The 21,727-nt window shown below is 38.7% G+C and overlaps 1 protein-coding gene across 1 annotated transcript in view; it reads right to left on the reverse strand.

The window, feature by feature from the left end:
- Window positions 1–2,829: 2,829 nt before the first annotated feature.
- Window positions 2,830–21,727, reverse strand: part of LOC122402818 (synaptotagmin-5) — an 81,138-nt gene continuing 62,240 nt past the window's right edge. Inside the window, exons 2-9 of the mRNA XM_043405933.1 lie at window positions 19,899–19,962; window positions 19,502–19,724; window positions 15,331–15,567; window positions 12,835–12,930; window positions 9,121–9,394; window positions 7,926–8,159; window positions 7,635–7,796; window positions 2,830–3,233 (exon numbers count right to left, since the gene is read on the reverse strand). Coding sequence (XP_043261868.1) covers window positions 3,048–3,233; window positions 7,635–7,796; window positions 7,926–8,159; window positions 9,121–9,394; window positions 12,835–12,930; window positions 15,331–15,567; window positions 19,502–19,724; window positions 19,899–19,962 — 1,476 coding nt within the window. The 3' untranslated portion in view covers window positions 2,830–3,047. The remainder of the gene's footprint in view (window positions 3,234–7,634; window positions 7,797–7,925; window positions 8,160–9,120; window positions 9,395–12,834; window positions 12,931–15,330; window positions 15,568–19,501; window positions 19,725–19,898; window positions 19,963–21,727) is intronic.

The following is a 21,727-nucleotide window of genomic DNA, read 5'->3' on the forward strand; positions in this document are numbered from 1 at the left end:
TGTGGTACGTAGAATATAATAGAAATACTGTTCAAGTATAAATTAAGCGTACAATTCGGACCACGCTCATACAGTTAAGCGTTTCTTCCCAACGAGACTCAATAGTTTCCCATAATCTTTACGTTTCATGTAAACGTATCGTTATGTTTGTATTTATAATATACATATACATGATATATATTTAACATACTCAACGATGATCAACATTTAATTTATATACTCTTCGTTTCAGTTTCCATCTTTCTCGCCAACCAACCAGAAACATTTAGTCGCTGTAATACACGTACAAGAGCCTAAAGTATTTTATGATACGGCAGGTTCCTTGATCGAGCTCTTAAATTCAGAATAAATAGATCTAAGCTCCGAAGAATTTTTTCAAAATTATCAATATACATGTATATATATATGATATGACGAACTTTGGTCGGAAGTGTTCATATATTTTCATTTTTTACTCTTTCGTATAAATCAGACTTTTTTTTTTTTTTGCATTATCCTTGTACGTAATTGGTGTACAGTGCTCGGAGGAGAACGTAAAAAACGAGAGGCGTGTAACACGTGTTATCGCCTCGTAACAAGAAGCGTTATCTGAAGACTTCCGGTTCGCTCGATTCTGTTTTTAGTTTTTTGTTTATTTGCATTCTCTGTTGCTGCTGTCGGTTACATACTCGGCGAACAGTATTCGACATTTAATAACGATAACGGTGGCCAGGACTATACTTATTGGTGAAGAAATCGTTTCTTAGGCTTTCAAATTCACTGTGAACCGTCTTTCCTTGAGGTCAGTTTTGTTGTATAGTACGTTTAGGCTTAGGAAGTAGGTACATATGTATACGCGTATACCTCGTTTTTTTTTTTAGTTCGGACTGTAATAAAAAATCACCCGTTTGCTGGAAGAAAGTGTTCCTCCTTCGGCTTCCATTTTGTTTCTTTATCGAAAACGCGTCTTGTCTGGAAAATTTGTTTCAAGGAAAACACGGAACGGTCCCCTGTAAAGTGAAGCTTAGGTTGTCGCGACTGTCCGCCATTGTTACCAACTGTCGCGGTTACATAAGACACGACTTGGCCGATAGAAACAAAAATTTTAACCCGTAAAAAAAGGAACAAAATTCGTCTTTCTCACGAAGATTGGGGGGAAGAAATAAAAATGAAATGAAAAGGGCCCGTATAGGAAACAAAAATTTCGTAGATGGGGAATCGAAAGGGTATAGCCGAATAAGGGGGTGAAATGTGCCCTTGAACGAAATGTGACATACGATGGATCCATCGATAGAGCATCAAGAAAAAACGTTCTGTGCCAAATTTTAACCCTCTATCTTGTTTGGAAGGGTAGTTATTGAGAAAATTCGGATTAACGAATTTCTGCCTATTTTCCCTATTTAATCGAGTAGAAAAATTATGAAAAAAATCTGGTGCATTGTGGTTATTGAGATACGTGTTTGAGAATTTTTTCCGATTTTTCGATTCCAAATTCTAGGCGTGAAAAATTGAAAACGCAAAAAAACACAGAAAAATACGGATTTCGTATTGAAGCTTTCGAGACACTAGATTTATATAATTACTGTAAATTCGTATTGTCATTGGTTATCTCCCTGAATTTTTTCAGATTTTTTGGTAGGGTGCGCCGTCGTAGGAAAAATCAAAAACCGATTTTTTCGACGTTTTTCGCGTGAAAAAGCATCTTATACTTTGAAGTATAATTAGAAATATAATTATAAATGTTTAAAACCATACAATATAGTTATCTATTAAAGAGAATACAAAAATTCAAAGTGTAGGATGCTTTTTCACGCGAAAAACGTCGAAAAAATCGGTTTTTGATTTTTGCTACTACGGTGCACCATACTAAAAAATCTGAAAAAATTCAGGGAGATAGCCAATGACAATACGCATTTACAGTAATTATATAAATCTAGTGTCTCGAAAGCTTCAATACGAAATCGGTATTTTTCTGCGTTTTTGATTTTTCACGCCCAGGATTTGGAATCAAAAAATCTGAAAAAATTCAGGGAGATAGCCAATGACAATACGCATTTACAGTAATTATAGAAATCTAGTGTCTCGAAAGCTTCAATACGAAATCGGTATTTTTCTGCGTTTTTGATTTTTCACGCCTAAGATTTGGAATCAAAAAATCTGAAAAAATTCAGGGAGATAGCCAATGACAATACGCATTTACAGTAATTATATAAATCTAGTAGCTCGAAAGCTTCAATACGAAATCGGTATTTTTCTGCGTTTTTGATTTTTCACGCCTAGGATTTGGAATCAAAAAATCTGAAAAAATTCAGGGAGATAGCCAATGACAATACGCATTTACAGTAATTATAGAAATCTAGTGTCTCGAAAGCTTCAATACGAAATCGGTATTTTTCTGCGTTTTTGATTTTTCACGCCCAGGATTTGGAATCAAAAAATCTGAAAAAATTCAGGGAGATAGCCAATGACAATACGCATTTACAGTAATTATAGAAATCTAGTGTCTCGAAAGCTTCAATACGAAATCCGTATTTTTCTGTGTTTTTTTGGGTTTTCAATTTTTCACACCTAGGATTTGGAATCGAAAAATCGGAAAAAATTCTCAAACACGTATCTCGATAACCACAATGCACCAGATTTTTTTCATAATTTTTCTACTCGATTAAATAGGGGAAATAGGCAGAAATTCGTTAATCCGAATTTTCTCAATAACTACCCTTCCAAACAAGATAGAGGGTTAAAATTTGGCACAGAACGTTTTTTCTTGATGCTCTATCGATGGATCCATCGTATGTCACATTTGACCCCCTTAATCGGCTATACCCTTTATGGAAAGCCTGGCCAGCAAAATATTGATAGTGTGGGGGCAACAAAACACGATGGTGGTTTTCGTTTTCGTTTAGCGGTCTCGACAGTACATCCATAGAAGCGGTTTCACATATACAACATGGCTACTTTGTTTACATATACCGTTTACCGATTAATTTACCCTAGAATCTGATTGTGTGCCTGACTCCGCCATCGGGAGGGGGGAGTAAACGGGAGAAAGGGTACTCTCGATCGATAATCTAGTGCAAAGTGTGCCACATGGCGATGGTGTCCCTCGGCGATTGGGTCATGTGGAGCCAGTGCTCCCTTCCCTGGCTACCGTTGTACTCCGCCCCTGGTACAGCTCCTGTGGCAGGGCCGATAATGCAAGATCCAACGATTACGCTCCCTCCGATGAATTCGTTACTGGAGTCCATTACGCGTACCTTACGAACAATCAGTTTATTATTGGACATCGAACGGAATTACCAAAAACCATTATTACAGGGTGTACCAGCTAAAGTGCGACAGTCGCGATACTGCAATAACTATTGATGATACGGAAAAATTGTTTATATGAAAATTGCAGGATAAAATAGGATCTTTATTCTGGCGTAAACGAAAATTTTATTTATGTTATTAATTTCAAAGATACGACGATGAAGTTTCGTTTTTTAAATGGTGCTGTATATTTTTTTTTCGATCATGCGATAGTGTTTTTTAATACGAATTCATTGACCTGCAATTTATTTACCCGATTTTCATTAGTTTTCAAGATATAGCGCTTGGAAATTTTCATATAAACAATTTTTCACAACTGACGAAACGTTTCGATCCTGACGAAACGTTTTTTACTTTCTTTGCTGAGTTATTTCCTTTATGGCAAATAAAAACGCGACCATTTAGACCGGGGAAATTGATTGAGTTCCGTCCTGCGTTCAGCGCTGAAAGCAGCTCTTCCCACCCTTTGCAACACGTTTCCCCGTAGTACGTGCGATAGAATATTCATCGATCAGCAAACAATTCTAATATTTCGAGTTCGAGCCTTCTCGGTGCGATTCTCCGTCTGATATTCGAAAAATCCTCGTCGAACGGAAACCATTAAATATCCGGGGAGAGAAAAAAGAAAAAATGAACAAAGGATGAGAAGGAAATTACGTTCCGTGGCATAAAATTTTCAAATTAAATTTTTCTCGCGCCTTTTTCCCTTCTTTTTTAGAGAAACGTAACATCTGTCGATGGAATTGTGTTATGCATTTCGAATTTAAATAACAATTTCGCGACGTGTTCAATTGTAAATACGTTTATTCTACACGCGATATACAAAATGTATTGGCACAGAGCGTATTTTCAAATAAAATGTTACGTAGCTGTGAATAAAGTACGTCTTCTTTATTTTTGGTATAAAATATAAGTTTGAGGTTTGAACTTTAAGTATCACGCGAAACAAAGCGGTTAAGTAGACTTGTAACAATGAAAAATAGTAACAAATACACGGAGGACAGTTTTCGACGAAACAAAAGTATTGGCACTGGGTTAGGTCTGGGTTAGGTCTGGAATAAGTCTGAATTAAGTCTGGGTTAGGTCTGGGTTAGGTCTGAATTAAGTCTGGGTTAGGTCTGGGTTAGGTCTAGGTTAGGTCTGGAATAAGTCTGGGTTAGGTCTGGGTTAGGTCTGAATTAAGTCTGGGTTAGGTCTGGGTTAGGTCTGGGTTAGGTCTGGAATAAGTCTGGGTTAGGTCTGGGTTAGGTCTGAATTAAGTCTGGGTTAGGTCTGGGTTAGGTCTGGAATAAGTCTGGGTTAGGTCTGGGTTAGGTCTGAATTAAGTCTGGGTTAGGTCTGGGTTAGGTCTGAATTAAGTCTGGGTTAGGTCTGGGTTAGGTCTGGGTTAGGTCTGGATTAGGTCTGGAATAAGTCTGGGTTAGGTCTGGGTTAGGTCTGGGTTAGCTCTGGAATAAGTCTGGGTTAGGTCTGGGTTAGGTCTGGGTTAGGTCTGGGTTAGGTCTGGGTTAGGTCTGGAATAAGTCTGGGTTAGGTCTGGGTTAGGTCTGGAATAAATCTGGGTTAGGTCTGGGTTAGGTCTGGGTTAGGTCTGGAATAAGTCTGAATTATGTCTGGGTTAGGTCTGGGTTAGGTCTTAATTTACTCTTAAAAAGACGAGTTTGCTAATTAGAAAATCTAATTTTTCTTCCAGACCTAACCCAGACCTAACCTAGACTTAATTCAGACCTAACACAGACCTAACCCAGACCTAATCCAGACCTAACCCAGACCTAACCCAGACTTAATTCAGACCTAACCCAGACCTAACCCAGACTTAATTCAGACCTAACCCAGACCTAACCCAGACTTAATTCAGACTTATTCCAGACCTAACCCAGACCTAACCTAGACTTAATTCAGACCTAACACAGACCTAACCCAGACCTTTTAACCCTCCACTTACCCCCACACCGCAGGGCGGAACTGCTTTCCGCATTACTTCACCCCGCGGAGGTCACCAAGGAAGTCTTGGCGACAAATGGGCACACAAATGCCCACCGTCAGGAGAAGCCTGAGGGTGGGGTTTCATTCCAGGTCGGAGTTGCTCTTTCTTTATTATAACTCCCTCAGATTGCATTACAATATTCGAGTACATGTATGGTTTATCACCAAGAAAAAGAAAATAACAAGACATAGTATTAATAAAAAGTAATAAAAGAAAATAAAAAGATAAAGAAATAAATATAAGAATAAGGAAAATATAAAAAGAAAAAGTAAAATGAGATATAAGGAAAGTGTAACCAAATAGCGGTTGTAAGGAGACGTTTCTGTATTAAGGTACGCAGTATGTGCGTGTGTATAGGGTAAATAGTAAGTACGTCAATAAACTAGTAATAAAATACAACTAAAAGATGTATAGTGTCAGTAAAATAAATAATAAATAAATAAGACAGTAATAAGTCTATAAATAAAATAAATAAGTGAGTTAATAAATAATTTAATAAATAGTTAAATAAGTCCCTCAAATAAATAAGACAATGAATAAATATATATATAAATAAATACATAAATAAATAAATAAATAAATAAATAAATAATAAATATACAGGCGCCAACACCTAATATAATACCAGTACGGATCCTGGTGGGGTTGGGCTGATGTTAGGCCCGTCCTCTCCTCCACCCTCGTCTCTGTGCAATGTCCATCTCTTTTTCATACCGCAGACCTAACCCAGACCTAATCCAGACCTAACCCAGACCTAACCCAGACTTAATTCAGACCTAACCCAGACCTAACCCAGACTTAATTCAGACCTAACCCAGACCTAACCCAGACTTAATTCAGACTTATTCCAGACCTAACCCAGGCTTAATTCAGACTTATTCCAGACCTAACCCAGACTTAATTCAGACTTATTCCAGACCTAACCCAGACCTAACCCAGACTTAATTCAGACTTATTCCAGACCTAACCCAGACCTAACCCAGACTTAATTCAGACTTATTCCAGACCTAACCCAGACCTAACCCAGACTTAATTCAGACTTATTCCAGACCTAACCCAGACCTAACCCAGACTTAATTCAGACTTATTCCAGACCTAACCCAGACTTAATTCTGACTTATTCCAGACCTAACCCAGACCTAACCCAGTCTTAACCCAAATCTAACCCAGACCTAACCCAAATCTAACCCAGACATAACACAGACCTAACGTAGATATAACCCAGACCTAACCCAGACCTAACCCAACCAAGTCAAGCATTTGATTATCGAAGTAACTTGAATTTGATCAAACTTGAGAAAAATCAATCTTTACAAATGTTTGAACGACTCGATTGTTTACACAAAATGTGACAATGTATTAATCTATTGGCACACTTGTGAATTTAATGTTTCTATGAAACACTTGTGTAAATATTTATAATATTGGCACGACTGTTGTATCCAGGGAAGTCCCGAGATTCAATTTGGTATTCATTTGTTATTTCTGATGGAAGTTTGTCACACATCCCGGGTAGCGTGCGCCTGTGAGTATGCGCAGAGGAGTGTGCGCGAGTGAGAACGCGCGCATGAGTGTTGCGTCGCTTTCCACCGAGTTCGTTGCGTGGTCGTCGTGCGTTGTTGCGTGCACCAACATGTATCACTTCTGTATTGTTCATTATTATTAAACCGTTATATATATGTGGGTTCAGTACGTGTCGAAGAATGATTACAATGTAACGAGAGTGAATCGTAGTGCCGCGTGTAAAAGACAAGCTCTCGTTTTCGTGTGCCTTCGTTCCGCGAACGTTCGGCGACATTGTTGACTCAGCTGGCCCGACCGTTACGTTAACGGACAACGTGGACGAGCCGACGAGCTGGAGAAACGTTCGGCATCGGGCAATTCTCGTCGAGACGTAGAGAAGCGCACGTCGAAGCATTCCTGTAAATTATCGTTTGTCTTTCTTTCTGTTAAATATATTCGTTAAAATACCAACGGGTTTTTTGTCAATTACGTAATATTTTATTTGAAAATTTGCTCTGTGCCAATACTTTTAAGTCTTGTTATTTCTAACTATCGTCCATTTCGTATAAACGTGTTCCAAAATGAAACTTCTCGAGATAAATTGGCTGATTTAACGGTTGATAAATCGGCTATCGGCCGGTAAGCGTTGGCCGGTAAAACAGTTGATTGATAGCCTCTCAGCCGGTAAGCGTTGGTCGGTAAAACAGTCGATTAATAGGCTATCGGTCGGTAATGTGTTAATATTACTCTTTTTTATTGTAAAGAATTTCCTTCGTACCGCAACCATCTGTCTATTTTTCGTCTATTTTGCATTATAACATGGGAAATTAAAAAACAGAGCTTGAAATTTGCTTACCTCGATGGCGGACGACGCGAGAGAGCTTGCGGGGATGTCGAAGGACATTGGCTCGTTCCAAACAGGACTGGTGGTCGCTTTCTTCACCGTAGTCTTCTTTTTCATACGTTTCTCCCCGCAAAGAAGGTTCACCTTCACGAAGGAGTCTAGGGTCTCCTTTTCCTACATAACACAAATTGAAATGTGTGTCGTGACACATAAAATGAATAAGAACATTGAACTTATTTTACACCACCAATCTACCGATAAATAATACATTATATATTTATAAGATCGATAAGAAGATGTCACCTGCGGGGGAAACAGATTCCTCGCCTCCAAAATGACGACTTTCAATCGCTCGGCGCTTGGCAGGTAGGAAAGCGACAAGTGAACTTCTTGAATCTGCTCTCGAGGTTTTCGTTCGCGTTCGATCTCACCCCAAACTTCTTCTGAAGAGGTAGGGGAGTCTAATCTCAAGATATGTAGCGGTACTTTCACCGATCCCACCACGTCGTTCCTAGAAAATCGATCGTAATCCAGCACCTGTTGTACAAGACAAAAAGGTCCATTATAAATCTTAAAAAAAAAACAAAAAATTAATACACTAAGAGATCACAAATTCATATCAATAGCATCGATATTAAATTAACCTCTTAAAGTATAAATTATCAAAGTTAATACACATTTTACTCAGACTTAAATCGGCCATTTTTATTGAACCGTGAAACAGATACGCTAATGTGTGTCAAATCTAACCTCTTACGATTTACGATTTAATTCTAAATAATTTCTCAAATGTATGAAACTTAATTTTGGTTAAAATGGGCATGATAAGAATTTTTAGAAATTTAGAAATTTGTTTTAGATGATAAATATCAATAAAACGATCCTTTTTCTTTGCTTTCATATTGTTGTTTTCGATTCTCGACTGTATTTGAGTGTGAAAAATTATAGCAGCATATAATAGAACGCCGCTCGAATTATCTCGAGCGTGCACTGTTTGGCCAGTTTAGCGCGCTCGGATTAACTCGAGCGTGCGCGTTAAGGGGTTAAGAGTGATCGTGAGAGCTGTGATGTATAAGGTACAGGCGGAAGGCGCATGCGCGTGAGCGCATATAGAGAGGACAGCGCGTCAGTCGCAACGAGACGCGAGAACAGAGAACACGTGCGTCAGAGGCAGTTGCTGCGTATCTTGTGACTGTGATGTCTACAATAAGTGGTGGATTTATCCGTTTATGATTACGTTCATATTAAACAATAAATACCATAGCAGTATTCTCATCTAATATTAAAAAAATCTCGAATTAAACATCGATTTGATATATCTCCAATCAGAAATTTCTATGATTTATAGATATTCTCTTGTTTACTTGTTTCTGTTTTCCTCTGTTGTGCATTCAACGAGGTTTCGATAGGATGATTGTGAAATAAGTAATGTGTTAACACTTTACCGACCGATAGCCTATTAATCGACTGTTTTATCGGTCGGTAAAGTGTTACTTGCCTGCAGAATGAGGGTCTTGTCGTAGAGTTCGTCGTTGCTGACGGGAAATTTGAATTGTTGATTGAAGAAGGGGTTCGCCTCGTTGCGATATATCTGAGTTTGGCGTTTCCTCGAGTCCACCTCGGGCGTTAGGGTTAGTTTCACGTAAGGGTCGTTGAATCCACCTTGCTCGCTGCCAGCTAGATCGTGGGCCTCGATCAGGTGAACGTGTAGATCCGATCGATCGAAGTCGTACTTGAAACGCAGGTGCAATCTACCCAAACTCTTCCCGTGCCTAAAATTATCGTAAAATCACGCGTTTCTTTTGTTTAGTTTTTTTAGAATAAGTTCCATTGCTTGTATAATTGGAAATCAAGTTATAAATGTACCCTTGAACCAAATATGACACACGATGGATCCATCGATAGAGCATCGAGAAAAAACGTTCTGTGTCAAATTTTAACCCTCTATCTTGTTTGGTAGGGTAGTTATTGAGAAAATTCGGATTAACGAGTTTGTGCCCATTTCCCCTATTTAATCGGGTAGAAAAATTATGAAAAAAATCTGGTGCATTGTGGTTATCGAGATACGTGTTTGAGAATTTTTTCCGATTTTTCGATTCCAAATCCTAGGCGTGAAAAATTGAAAATGCAAAAAAACACAGTAAAATACGGATTTCGTGTTGAAGCTTTCGAGACACTAGATTTCTATAATTACTGTAAATGCGTATTGTCATTGGTTATCTCCCTGAATTTTTTCAGATTTTTTGGTAGGGTGCGCCGTAGTAGGAAAAATCAAAAACCGATTTTTTCGACGTTTTACGCGTGAAAAAGCATCTTATACTTTGAAGTATAATTAGAAATATAATTATAAATGTTTAAAACCATACAATATAGTTATCTATTAAAGAGAATACAAAAATTCAAAGTATAGGATGCTTTTTCACGCGAAAAACGTCGAAAAAATCGGTTTTTGATTTTTGCTACTACGGTGCACCATACTAAAAAATCTGAAAAAATTCAGGGACATAGCCAATGACAATACGCATTTACAGTAATTATATGAATCTAGTGTCTCGAAAGCTTCAATACGAAATCGGTATTTTTCTGCGTTTTTAATTTTTCACGCCTAGGATTTGGAATCGAAAAATCTGAAAAAATTCAGGGAGATAGCCAATGACAATACGCATTTACGGTAATTATAGAAATCTAGTGTCTCGAAAGCTTCAATACGAAATCGGTATTTTTCTGCGTTTTTAATTTTTCACGCCCAGGATTTGGAATCGAAAAATCTGAAAAAATTCAGGGAGATAGCCAATGACAATACTCATTTACAGTAATTATAGAAATCTAGTGTCTCGAAAGCTTCAATACGAAATCGGTATTTTTCTGCGTTTTTAATTTTTCACGCCCAGGATTTGGAATCGAAAAATCTGAAAAAATTCAGGGAGATAGCCAATGACAATACGCATGTACAGTAATTATAGAAATCTAGTGTCTCGAAAGCTTCAATGCGAAATCGGTATTTTTCTGTGTTTTTAATTTTTCACGCCTAGGATTTGGAATCGAAAAATCTGAAAAAATTCAGGGAGATAGCCAATGACAATACGCATTTACGGTAATTATAGAAATCTAGTGTCTCGAAAGCTTCGATACGAAATCGGTATTTTTCTGCGTTTTTAATTTTTCACGCCCAGGATTTGGAATCGAAAAATCTGAAAAAATTCAGGGAGATAGCCAATGACAATACGCATTTACAGTAATTATATAAATCTAGTGTCTCGAAAGCTTCAATACGAAATCGGTATTTTTCTGCGTTTTTAATTTTTCACGCCCAGGATTTGGAATCGAAAAATCTGAAAAAATTCAGGGAGATAGCCAATGACAATACGCATTTACGGTAATTATAGAAATCTAGTGTCTCGAAAGCTTCGATACGAAATCGGTATTTTTCTGCGTTTTTAATTTTTCACGCCTAGGATTTGGAATCGAAAAATCTGAAAAAATTCAGGGAGATAGCCAATGACAATACGCATTTACGGTAATTATAGAAATCTAGTGTCTCGAAAGCTTCAATACGAAATCGGTATTTTTCTGCGTTTTTAATTTTTCACGCCCAGGATTTGGAATCGAAAAATCTGAAAAAATTCAGGGAGATAGCCAATGACAATACGCATTTACAGTAATTATATAAATCTAGTGTCTCGAAAGCTTCAATACGAAATCGGTATTTTTCTGCGTTTTTAATTTTTCACGCCCAGGATTTGGAATCGAAAAATCTGAAAAAATTCAGGGAGATAGCCAATGACAATACGCATTTACGGTAATTATAGAAATCTAGTGTCTCGAAAGCTTCGATACGAAATCGGTATTTTTCTGCGTTTTTAATTTTTCACGCCTAGGATTTGGAATCGAAAAATCTGAAAAAATTCAGGGAGATAGCCAATGACAATACGCATTTACAGTAATTATATAAATCTAGTGTCTCGAAAGCTTCAATACGAAATCGGTATTTTTCTGCGTTTTTAATTTTTCACGCCTAGGATTTGGAATCGAAAAATCTGAAAAAATTCAGGGAGATAGCCAATGACAATACGCATTAACAGTAATTATAGAAATCTAGTGTCTCGAAAGCTTCGATACGAAATCGGTATTTTTCTGCGTTTTTAATTTTTCACGCCTAGGATTTGGAATCGAAAAATCGGAAAAAATTCTCAAACACGTATCTCAATAACCACAATGCACCAGATTTTTTTCATAATTTTTGTACTCGATTAAATAGGGGAAATGAAATTCAGCCAGAGGTGGTTCAAGAATAATAGTTTTCATTTCTATTTCAAATACTTGATTAGTGGCCATTTTTTCACGATCGTCGAACAGTCAATTGTATATTCCACGATAAACACGAATTTACTGTCCAATTACACAGACATTTTGCACTCTAATTACTAGACGCAGCAGCTCGAAGCTTTAACGTGCTTCCTAGTATTGATCAAAGGATTAACCGTCAGCGTGTCTCACGTTCGGATCGCATAAAATCACTGGCTTTCGTATTCGATTGCCGTATATCCGGTAATTTAATCCTTTTTGATACTATGTGTGCATTCAGACGGGAATGGATCGACATTTATGTAGGTCAACGTATAATACTTTGCCCAAAGTGAACGTAGCGAATGAAAATCACCGGTAAGATCAAATTTTCTGTAAAAATTCTCAAGAATAGCGTACATAAAGATAATATTAGGAACGCTGTACAATTTGGTCTTAAAAGGATATCGATATTATCATTAACTATCATTAGGTATTCCTTAAATAACCTTTTGTTCGACAATTATTAATAATAACATTATAATTGAATGTCTGTGTCATTAATAATAACATTAATTTATAATAACTTATCATAAACACAATATTATTATACGTATTTGTAATAAAAATAATACGAAAGTAATCCTCAAACATTTTCAAAATATCAGATTGTTTTCGATCATATAAAATACACGAAAATATAGTTAAATATTTTCTTGTGTGACTTTTTAATCATTTTGGGAACGAAAGAAGTAAGACAAGCTGTTATACGAATTTATTAAAATGGAATCGAGAATGTCTCTCGTAATTTCAAAAAGATATAAAGATATTCGATGAAAGTTCTCTGCGACAGAATTAGTGAAACATCCTATTGTCTGTATTACATGTAAGAAGATGTAATAAATGGAAAAATAAGTTGTATACGAACCCGTGAGTCTTCAGGAAAATTGGACCGTCTCTTCGTTGATAGAGATCAGGCTGTATAGAGCCTAAAGGCGATGCTGGAGGAGGTGGTCCGCCATCGCTGTCGTACAAACAAATTTATGTATCGTTAAACAACATAATAATAAAAGGCAATAAATGATTTTCGAGTATTCCAATATACTACGCACTATTAAGTAAATACGTTCGTTCAACGCAGCGATAAAATGGCGTCTCTATCAATTACCCACCCCTTCTCGAGCTCTATTTTCCGTGAGATAAACGACAAAGTTTCCCTGGGTCCCGAAGTACCCAGAAACCATCGCGATACCATCATACACTGTGGAGCATAACTATAGCACCACTATAATTTTCAAGAGTTTTGTAGTTGTAGTGATTTCTAAATGTTAATGATACCACGTGAAAGGGACTAGAAAAAAATTATAATCAATGGAAAAAAATAGAAAAATAACATTTATTTAACGTGAAGTATAATAATAAATGAAATATTGCAATGGTGCGTAACTATAGCACCAATGTATTTGGAACGTAATAATAAGGTTAAATGGCTATAAAGTGTTAAATTTCTAATTCAGTTTATTAAAGTGAACACTTTCGATAATGAGTGGGACCACCTTTTTTATGTATTAATTCAAAAATACGATTGTTCGTACTTGTAATGAGTTTTTTCTAAGTTTCTAATTTGATTCCACGCTTCGATAACTGCTGTTTTTAGCTCCGAAATGTTCGAAAATTGTCGATTATTTCCATAAATATGCCGTATCCATGATACCCCATAGGTTTTCAATTTTGGTCTGGGTTAGGTCTGGGTTAGGTCTGGATTAATTCTGGGTTAGGTCTGGATTAATTCTGGGTTAGGTCTGGGTTAGGTCTGGATTAATTCTGGGTTAGGTCTGGGTTAGGTCTGGATTAAGTCTGAGTTAGGTCTGGGTTAGGTCTGGATTAAGTCTGGGTTAGGTCTGGGTTAGGTCTGGATTAAGTCTGGGTTAGGTCTGGGTTAGGTCTGGATTAAGTCTGGATTAAGTCTGAGTTAGGTCTGGGTTAGGTCTGGATTAAGTCTGGGTTAGGTCTAGGTTAGGTCTGGGTTAGGTCTGGATTAAGTCTGGGTTAGGTCTGGATTAAGTCTGAGTTAGATATGGGTTAGGTCTGGGTTAGGTCTGGATTAAGTCTGAGTTAGGTCTGGGTTAGGTCTGGATTAAGTCTGAGTTAGGTCTGGGTTAGGTCTGGATTAAGTCTGGGTTAGGTCTGGGTTAGATCTGGGTTAGGTCTGGGTTAGGTCTGGGTTAGGTCTGGATTTATAGATAACATTATTCCCCCAGGGAATAGATTTATTTTGTTTTAAATAGATTTAACCCAGACCTAACCCAGACTTAATTCAGACCTAACCCAGACCTAACCCAGACTTAATCCAGACCTAACCCAGACTTAATTTAGACCTAACCCAGATCTAACTCAGATTAAATCCAGACCTAACCCAGACCTAACTCAGACTTAATCCAGACCTAACCCAGACCTAACCCAGACTTAATTTAGACCTAACCCAGACCTAACCCAGACCTAACCCAGACCTAACTCAGACTTAATCCAGACCTAACCCAGACCTAACCCAGACTTAATTTAGACCTAACCCAGACCTAACCCAGACCTAACCCAGACTTAATCCAGACCTAACCCAGACCTAACCCAGACTTAATTTAGACCTAACCCAGACCTAACCCAGACCTAACCCAGACTTAATCCAGACCTAACCCAGACCTAACCCAGACTTAATTTAGACCTAACCCAGACCTAACCCAGACTTAATTCAGACCTAACCCAGACCTAACCCAGGCCATTTCAATACATTGACATCAAACGTTTCAAACTGTGGTTTATCAGTGTTTATGGATCGGAGCATTATCTTGTTGATAAGTCCATGAAATGTGATTGTTTGCACGAATAAAAGGCAATAAATGATTTTCGAGTATTCCAATATACTCCGCGCTATTAATTCGTGTAGTTGGAAAAGCTAATCCGAGCTTGCCACAGGAGCAGAATGCACCCCACACGATAAGCGTCCCCCCACCGAAATTACGTTTCGAAAAGTATTTTTGTTCTTTACGAAGCTCCCTCCAATATGAATCAAATCCATCCGGACCGTCCAAATTGAATTTTTTTTCGTCAGAGAAAATAACCTAAGTTGAACAAGGAATATCGAATATGAAGCTAAAATCTCGATTTACGAATGTCTAAACTTAACTTACATCATTCCAATTTCTGCTCATGTTTTCTCGCGCGTCGTCAAGCCTGGCTATTTTCTGACGTTTCAGAAGTGTAGGTGCGGACATCATTTTTTGTCTCATAATGTTTGAATTATGTTTAAGGACACGTTGGAACAGTCCAAAGGGGGTAACTAGTGGCTACACAATGGACGCTAGGAAATAAATGGAAGCTTTGGATTTCGAATGAAATCTGACCACATGATAAATCAGGGCTGCCTCACCTGCCGGAAGTGCGCAATGGCGGGATGAGAAGGGGCGACAGACTTCGGCCAATTGATCTCGAGGCTCCGTGTGCGACGCTTATCGAGGATCCGCCGCAAGAGGAGCTTACACCTGTTGCAAGAGACGACAGAGAAGTCTGAGAGCGTGATGCATTGCTGCTGATAAGGCTTCCGGAACAACTGGCTGGGCTCCCACACCGTGCATCCAGCGACGCTGCACGGCCAGGTGACGGTGATCTGTGTAAAAATTATAATAAAAAGAAAAATTATTTTCAGTTGCAGGGGTCAGTTACAATCATTTTTGGTGAACAGACACACCCTCGAAATCCAACGCATTATCGAGAAAAAAAATTCTGTAAATGGACTTTGTCGACAAAATTAAAAAATTTTGAATCATTTTAAAAAAATTATTTTTATTTACAGGGGTCACTGATGATCATTTTTGGTGAATACACATATCCCTGAAATCCTACGCATTTTCGAGAAAAAAATTCTTTTACCGAAAATATACTGTGTGGCCAAAAATGTTTCGATTTTCGTTTTATTTTGGCCTCTAGAATCTTCCATTAAAATGTTTATTATTGTCGCATCTTATTGACCTATTTTATTTGTCGCAGAAAATTATTTGCGTCCTTTTAGGAGTGAATTTTGACTTACTGTGCGTGGCAGTGCATGTTGATCGTCTAATTTATACAAAAATAAACACCGACGAGTCCGTAGGCCGAGAATTGAGACTTCAGAACGCGAATTGCTCTGCTTTGGAACCGACGAAATTAACGTTGGCCCCTGTCGAATCGAAAACCACCGACATCGAACGACAGATGCTCGTCGTGTACACGAAATATCGATAATAAACATCGATAACAGACCATCTGCTCCTGCGAGACTGTTCTTTCCCGTCAGTCGCGATATCGCGTTAATATGGCGGCCATTATTCGATGTTCGATCGGAGAACGTGTCAGCTGTCAGTCCAGTTAATCGAAGCAATTTTTTTTTTATTTTTAATTCATTTTTTACGTCTACCTTCGAGTCATTAACGACGAGTTTGGATTCTCTTCTTTTGGTGTATATTTTGTGGCAGATGTTTGCTTCTTTTAGCTATTTCAGGCTATTTTCTATACGTTTCCGTGACATCGAGGCTGTTGGGCGATGTTATCTTGTATTTTTGTCTTTGGACGTTGTGTCTTCCATTTATTGCGAGGTCTCGATGTGGGATTTGTGTCGAGACGAATGATCAAGAAACATTGGCTTCGAATTTATATACAATTTTTACTAAAAAGATCGTTGGTTTAGCAAAATACGCCTGGATAATTAAAATAGATTCAATCAACGATGGAAAAGTCTCCCAAAATTCGAACAAAAATATTTAGTTAGCGTATTTGTTTATTACATTCGCTTTTCGTGATACTTTGATACGCAAAATGGCCAAAAGTGTCGATCTATATAAAAAGACACGTTCGATTTCGTTCGAAAAATAGCGTAATCATACTTTGGAGATGCATTGTTGCACTGATTAAAGAATGGAGGTCACAGGAAAATTGGCTTGTTGCAGTTCAACTTTTCCCTTTGTATTATTTTTTATCTTTGACGTTGCAAGAGGTACACGCGTTCTAATTATACGATAGATGCTCTATCACTATAAAATGCATTGTTAAATTTCAAAATTTTGAAACAAGTTGACGATACTAAAGATCAAAAATAATTTCATCATTATTAAAAATCATTAAATAAAAATCATATAATCATATAATCATATAATCAATAAAATCATTGTTAAAAATTTCATTATTTTTTACGATATTTATAATTGAAAACGATTCCTAAACTTTGATTATTTATTTACAAGTCGTATATTACTCCAATGTGAGTTGACTAAAAAAATTTATTCAATGCAAGAAAGTGTCAAATATTACGCTTTTTTAATTTCCTCGTACATTAGTAACTTATTCCTGACCAATTAGTAGAAGTTTTTCTAATCGAGAAATGGCAGATTAGAACCCAATGTAGGAAATAAAATTAAAATGTAAATAAAGAACGTTAAATTTATTTAAACATAGAAGAAAACAAAGATAGTAACTACGCACTACGTCTCAACTCTTCGACGACTCGCTCGACTCTGCCCTTTGCTTAGGGCCAGCCACGTGCGTCTTCCAAACGAACGACGCCACACGCAACACAGTCGCCATCTATATCGACCCCCTTTCATAAACAATCAGTCGATTCCAAGCATTCTTTACTCACTCATACCACTCATGATTCACACACAAACACACACACACACCACACTAATAAATGGTGACCTAATTCAGACCTAACCCAGACCTAACCCAGACTTAATTCAGATCTAACCCAGACCTAACCCAGACTTAATTCAGACCTAACCCAGACCTAACCCAGACTTATTCCAGACCTAACCCAGACCTAACCCAGACTTATTCCAGACCTAACCCAGACCTAACCCAGACCTAACCCAGACTTAATTCAGACTTATTCCAGACCTAACCCAGACTTAATTCAGACCTAACCCAGACCTAACCCAGACCTAACCCAGACTTAATCCAGACCTAACCCAGACCTAACCCAGACTTAATTTAGACCTAACCCAGACCTAACCCAGACTTAATTCAGACCTAACCCAGTCCTAACCCAGACTTAATCCAGACCTAACCCAGACCTAGGTTTGGGTTAGGTCTGGATTAGGTCTGAGTTAGATCTGGGTTAGGTCTGGATTAAGTCTGGGTTAGGTCTGGGTTAGGTCTGGGTTAGGTCTGGGTTAGGTCTGGATTAAGTCTGGGTTAGGTCTGGATTAGGTCTGGATTAAGTCTGGGTTAGGTCTGGGTTAGGTCTGGATTAAGTATGGGTTAGGTCTGGGTTAGGTCTGGATTAAGTCTGGGTTAGGTCTGGGTTAGGTCTGCGTTAGATCTGGATTAAGTCTGGGTTAGGTCTGGGTTAGGTCCGGATTAAGTCTGGGTTAGGTCTGGGTTAGGTCTGCGTTAGATCTGGGTTAGGTCTGGGTTAGGTCTCGGTTATTTTATTCTTTTATATATATATATATATGTAAAAGAATAAAATAGATGCTTTCTCGGTAGAAATTTTTTGGATAACCCTAACCTAGACCTAATCCAGACCTAACCTAACCCAGACCTAACCCAGATCTAACCCAGACCTAACCCAGACCTAACCCAGACTTAATCCAGACCTAACCCAGACCTAACCCAGACCTAACCCAGACTTAATCCAGACCTAACCCAGACCTAACCCAGACTTAATCCAGACCTAACCCAGACCTAACCCAGACCTAACCCAGACTTAATCCAGACCTAACCCAGACCTAACCCAGACTTAATCCAGACTTAACCCAGACCTAACCCAGACCTAACCCAGACTTAATCCAGACCTAACCCAGACCTAACCCAGACTTAATCCAGACCTAACCCAGACCTAACCCTGACCTAACCCAGACTTAATCCAGACCTAACCCAGACCTAACTCAGACCTAACTCAGACCAAAAAATTTATAATAAATTATAATTCTTTACTCACTCATACCACTCATGATTCACACGCACACACACACACACCACACCACACTAATAAATGGTGAGACAGTCGTCAATGAAACGTCTTGAGGCAACCGTTTAGACGCAAAAAGATGATTTTTAATAGTCATTGTGAAAGTAAGCAGATACAGTGTGTCAAAGAAGAAGCTTCCCAGGTCAAGTAGGGTAGCTTTCATGGGAATGTTTTGTTCTCACATGCTTGTTAGATATTTTGTATGAACAACTCTCCTCAGTCCCGGTTCTGGGGTAAGTGCCAAGAGGTGAAGCTTAGTCCTCCTACCAGAAGGCACCCTTGCCTTCCCCACTCCGTGGCCAGATCCTCAAGGAACAGAGTTCCTATTCTTTAAATCAAGACAACGTCGGGTCGCTTGCCTTTTTCTAACATACCTACGTTTCCTTTCAACAAGTAATCCTATGACGCCCGATAGCTGCGTTACTTCGAGTCACCAGCCATCGACGGCCATCTGAATTGTGTCCTTGCAACCATCCCTCTTGGGCTAAGTCTCTATCATAAATCGTTTGAGAACGAAATATCGTCGAGCTAAATGCCCTCGACGTCCCTTAAAAATAAACCGTCGCTAACATGCTGTAGGACACTTTGTAAGTCAAACCTTGAGCTCCTGCTGGGTGGATAGGATGACGCAGCGTGGAGAGCGTCACGGTGATGATGGTGATGATGATGGCGGCCATCAGGTCCAAAGGATCGAACCTGCGACGTGGATCCACGGTGGCTGGAAGGACCCTCTAAAGAGCTCTGAGAGCTCACGGATGAATTTCTGGTCAACAAACGACTGCCACCACCCGGATAACTGCGACTCTGGTGTGGCAGGCTCGCTGCTTCAAAAAGTAATTAAAAAATCGCGTGTCAGTGGTAAAAACGGGATCACTTGTTGCGATGTGGCTCATTGATCCCCGATTTTCGAAACAAACTGGGAGAATCTGCGTAAAATCTTCGAAATCCTCGAGGATCAAACATTCGTAGAATATTTTAACAGAGAAAATTCTTACTTGATTCAACCACCACGGAGGAGCATGGCTGCACAGCGTGCTTTTCCTTGGCGACGTTGAATTCCTGAAACAAGATGTTAAAAAAATCATAAGGATGTAAATTAATTGGATACTTTCTTCTTGATAGAACCAGGCAACAAACAGTCACTTTCGACCAGTCGGATTGAAGATTACACATTCAACGATATCCAAAAAACGGATTTCGATTTCAAAGTTAACACTTTACCGACCGGTAGCGGTTGATTAATCGGCTATCGGTCGGTAAGCGTTGGTCGGTAAAACAGTCGATTGATAGGCCATCGGTCGGTAAAACAGTCGATCAACAGGCTATCGGTCGGTAAAGTGTTAAGATCGTGAATTTTATACATTCACAACAAAATAAAATATTGATATTACATCAATCTATTCGAAAAAATAAATTTTCGAACATTCGGTCGAGTAAATTTTTTACAAATTTTATTGAAAATTATGGGTCATTTTGACTGCTCTGGTAGTTCCAGTGTTAACGAAATTGAAACTAATTTCTTGTTCGTACGTTCTGTCTGAATAAAAATTGAAAAATGTAGTTTCTTGGTTGTTGGATGGATGAAACGAAGTTCCAAGGATAGCAATCACGCGTTACGACTCTCCTACGGCGCGAAACTGTCGAAAGGGAGTTTTGGGCAGAACGACGACGGGCTGGTCGTCATCAGGTAGGGGCGAGGTCGCTGGAAGCTGTCTTTCACGGGTCGATACTCTGAGCAGCGCGAGCAGAACCCATGGTTCCCGCCCATCGAGCCGAAATATCAAATCTTCGAAGCGAATTCCACTTTTTTTCACCCCCCAACGGTGTCGATTCACCCTCCACCTCCCCTCACCCTGCGAGCCATCGAGCAGCTGTGTCGACAGTTTCGCGTTTCGTGGAAATTTCACAAACGTGATGACAAAATTCGAAATTGAAAAAAGATCCAAAGGTGATCGAATTTTTAATGGCTTCAATTTTTATGGGCTCGAATTGCCAGAAATCTGAAATTCCAGCTGGTACAATGCCTCCTGTCGATTGTGTATACTGCATCATTGGGTCATTTGTGACCCTTCGATGCATTGCAAGTAAAGCGACGACAACATTCGAAATTGTAAGGAGATCCAAAGACGTTCGAAGATTCCTAATATTGATGGGCTAATTTCCTAATTTTGGACCCTTCGATGCTTTGCAAGTAACGTTGGAAGTGAAGGATTGAAGATTACACGTTCCACGATATCCAAAAAACGGATTTCGATTTCAAAGTTAACACTTTACCGACCGGTAGCGGTTGATTAATCGGCTATCGGGTCGGTAAGCGTTGGCCGGTAAAACAGTTGATTGATACGCTATCGGTCGGTAAGCGTTGATCGGTAAAACAGTCGATTAACAGGCCGTCGGTCGGTAAAACAGTCGATTAACAGGCTATCGGTCGGTAAAGTGTTAACATTACGCGTACGTGCCGTTTTTGCTAAACAAAGGGACACCTCTGTGTATATGTGTGTGTATGTGTGTGTGTATATGTGTGTGTGTGTGTATGTGTGTATGTGCGTGTGTGTATGTGTGTATGTGCATGTGTGTGCGTGTGTGTGTGTGTGTGTATGTGCGGGTATGTGTGTATGTGTGTGTGTGTATGTGTGTGTGTGTGTATGTGTATGTGTGTGTGTGTGTGTATGTGTATGTGTGTGTGTGTAACATATTTTCATAATACCAACAATATATTCTTTCGAGCAACGCGCAAAAATCATCGCGATTTCATCATCGATCGAACACTTTTTCTTCTTTTTTCATATCGAATTTGAATTCATCGAAAAGTGGGTGGTCGACA

This window comes from Colletes gigas, unplaced genomic scaffold, assembly GCF_013123115.1.
Source record: "Colletes gigas isolate AHSC1104 unplaced genomic scaffold, ASM1312311v1 Colletes_gigas_Sc00040, whole genome shotgun sequence".
NCBI lineage: Eukaryota > Metazoa > Arthropoda > Insecta > Hymenoptera > Colletidae > Colletes > Colletes gigas.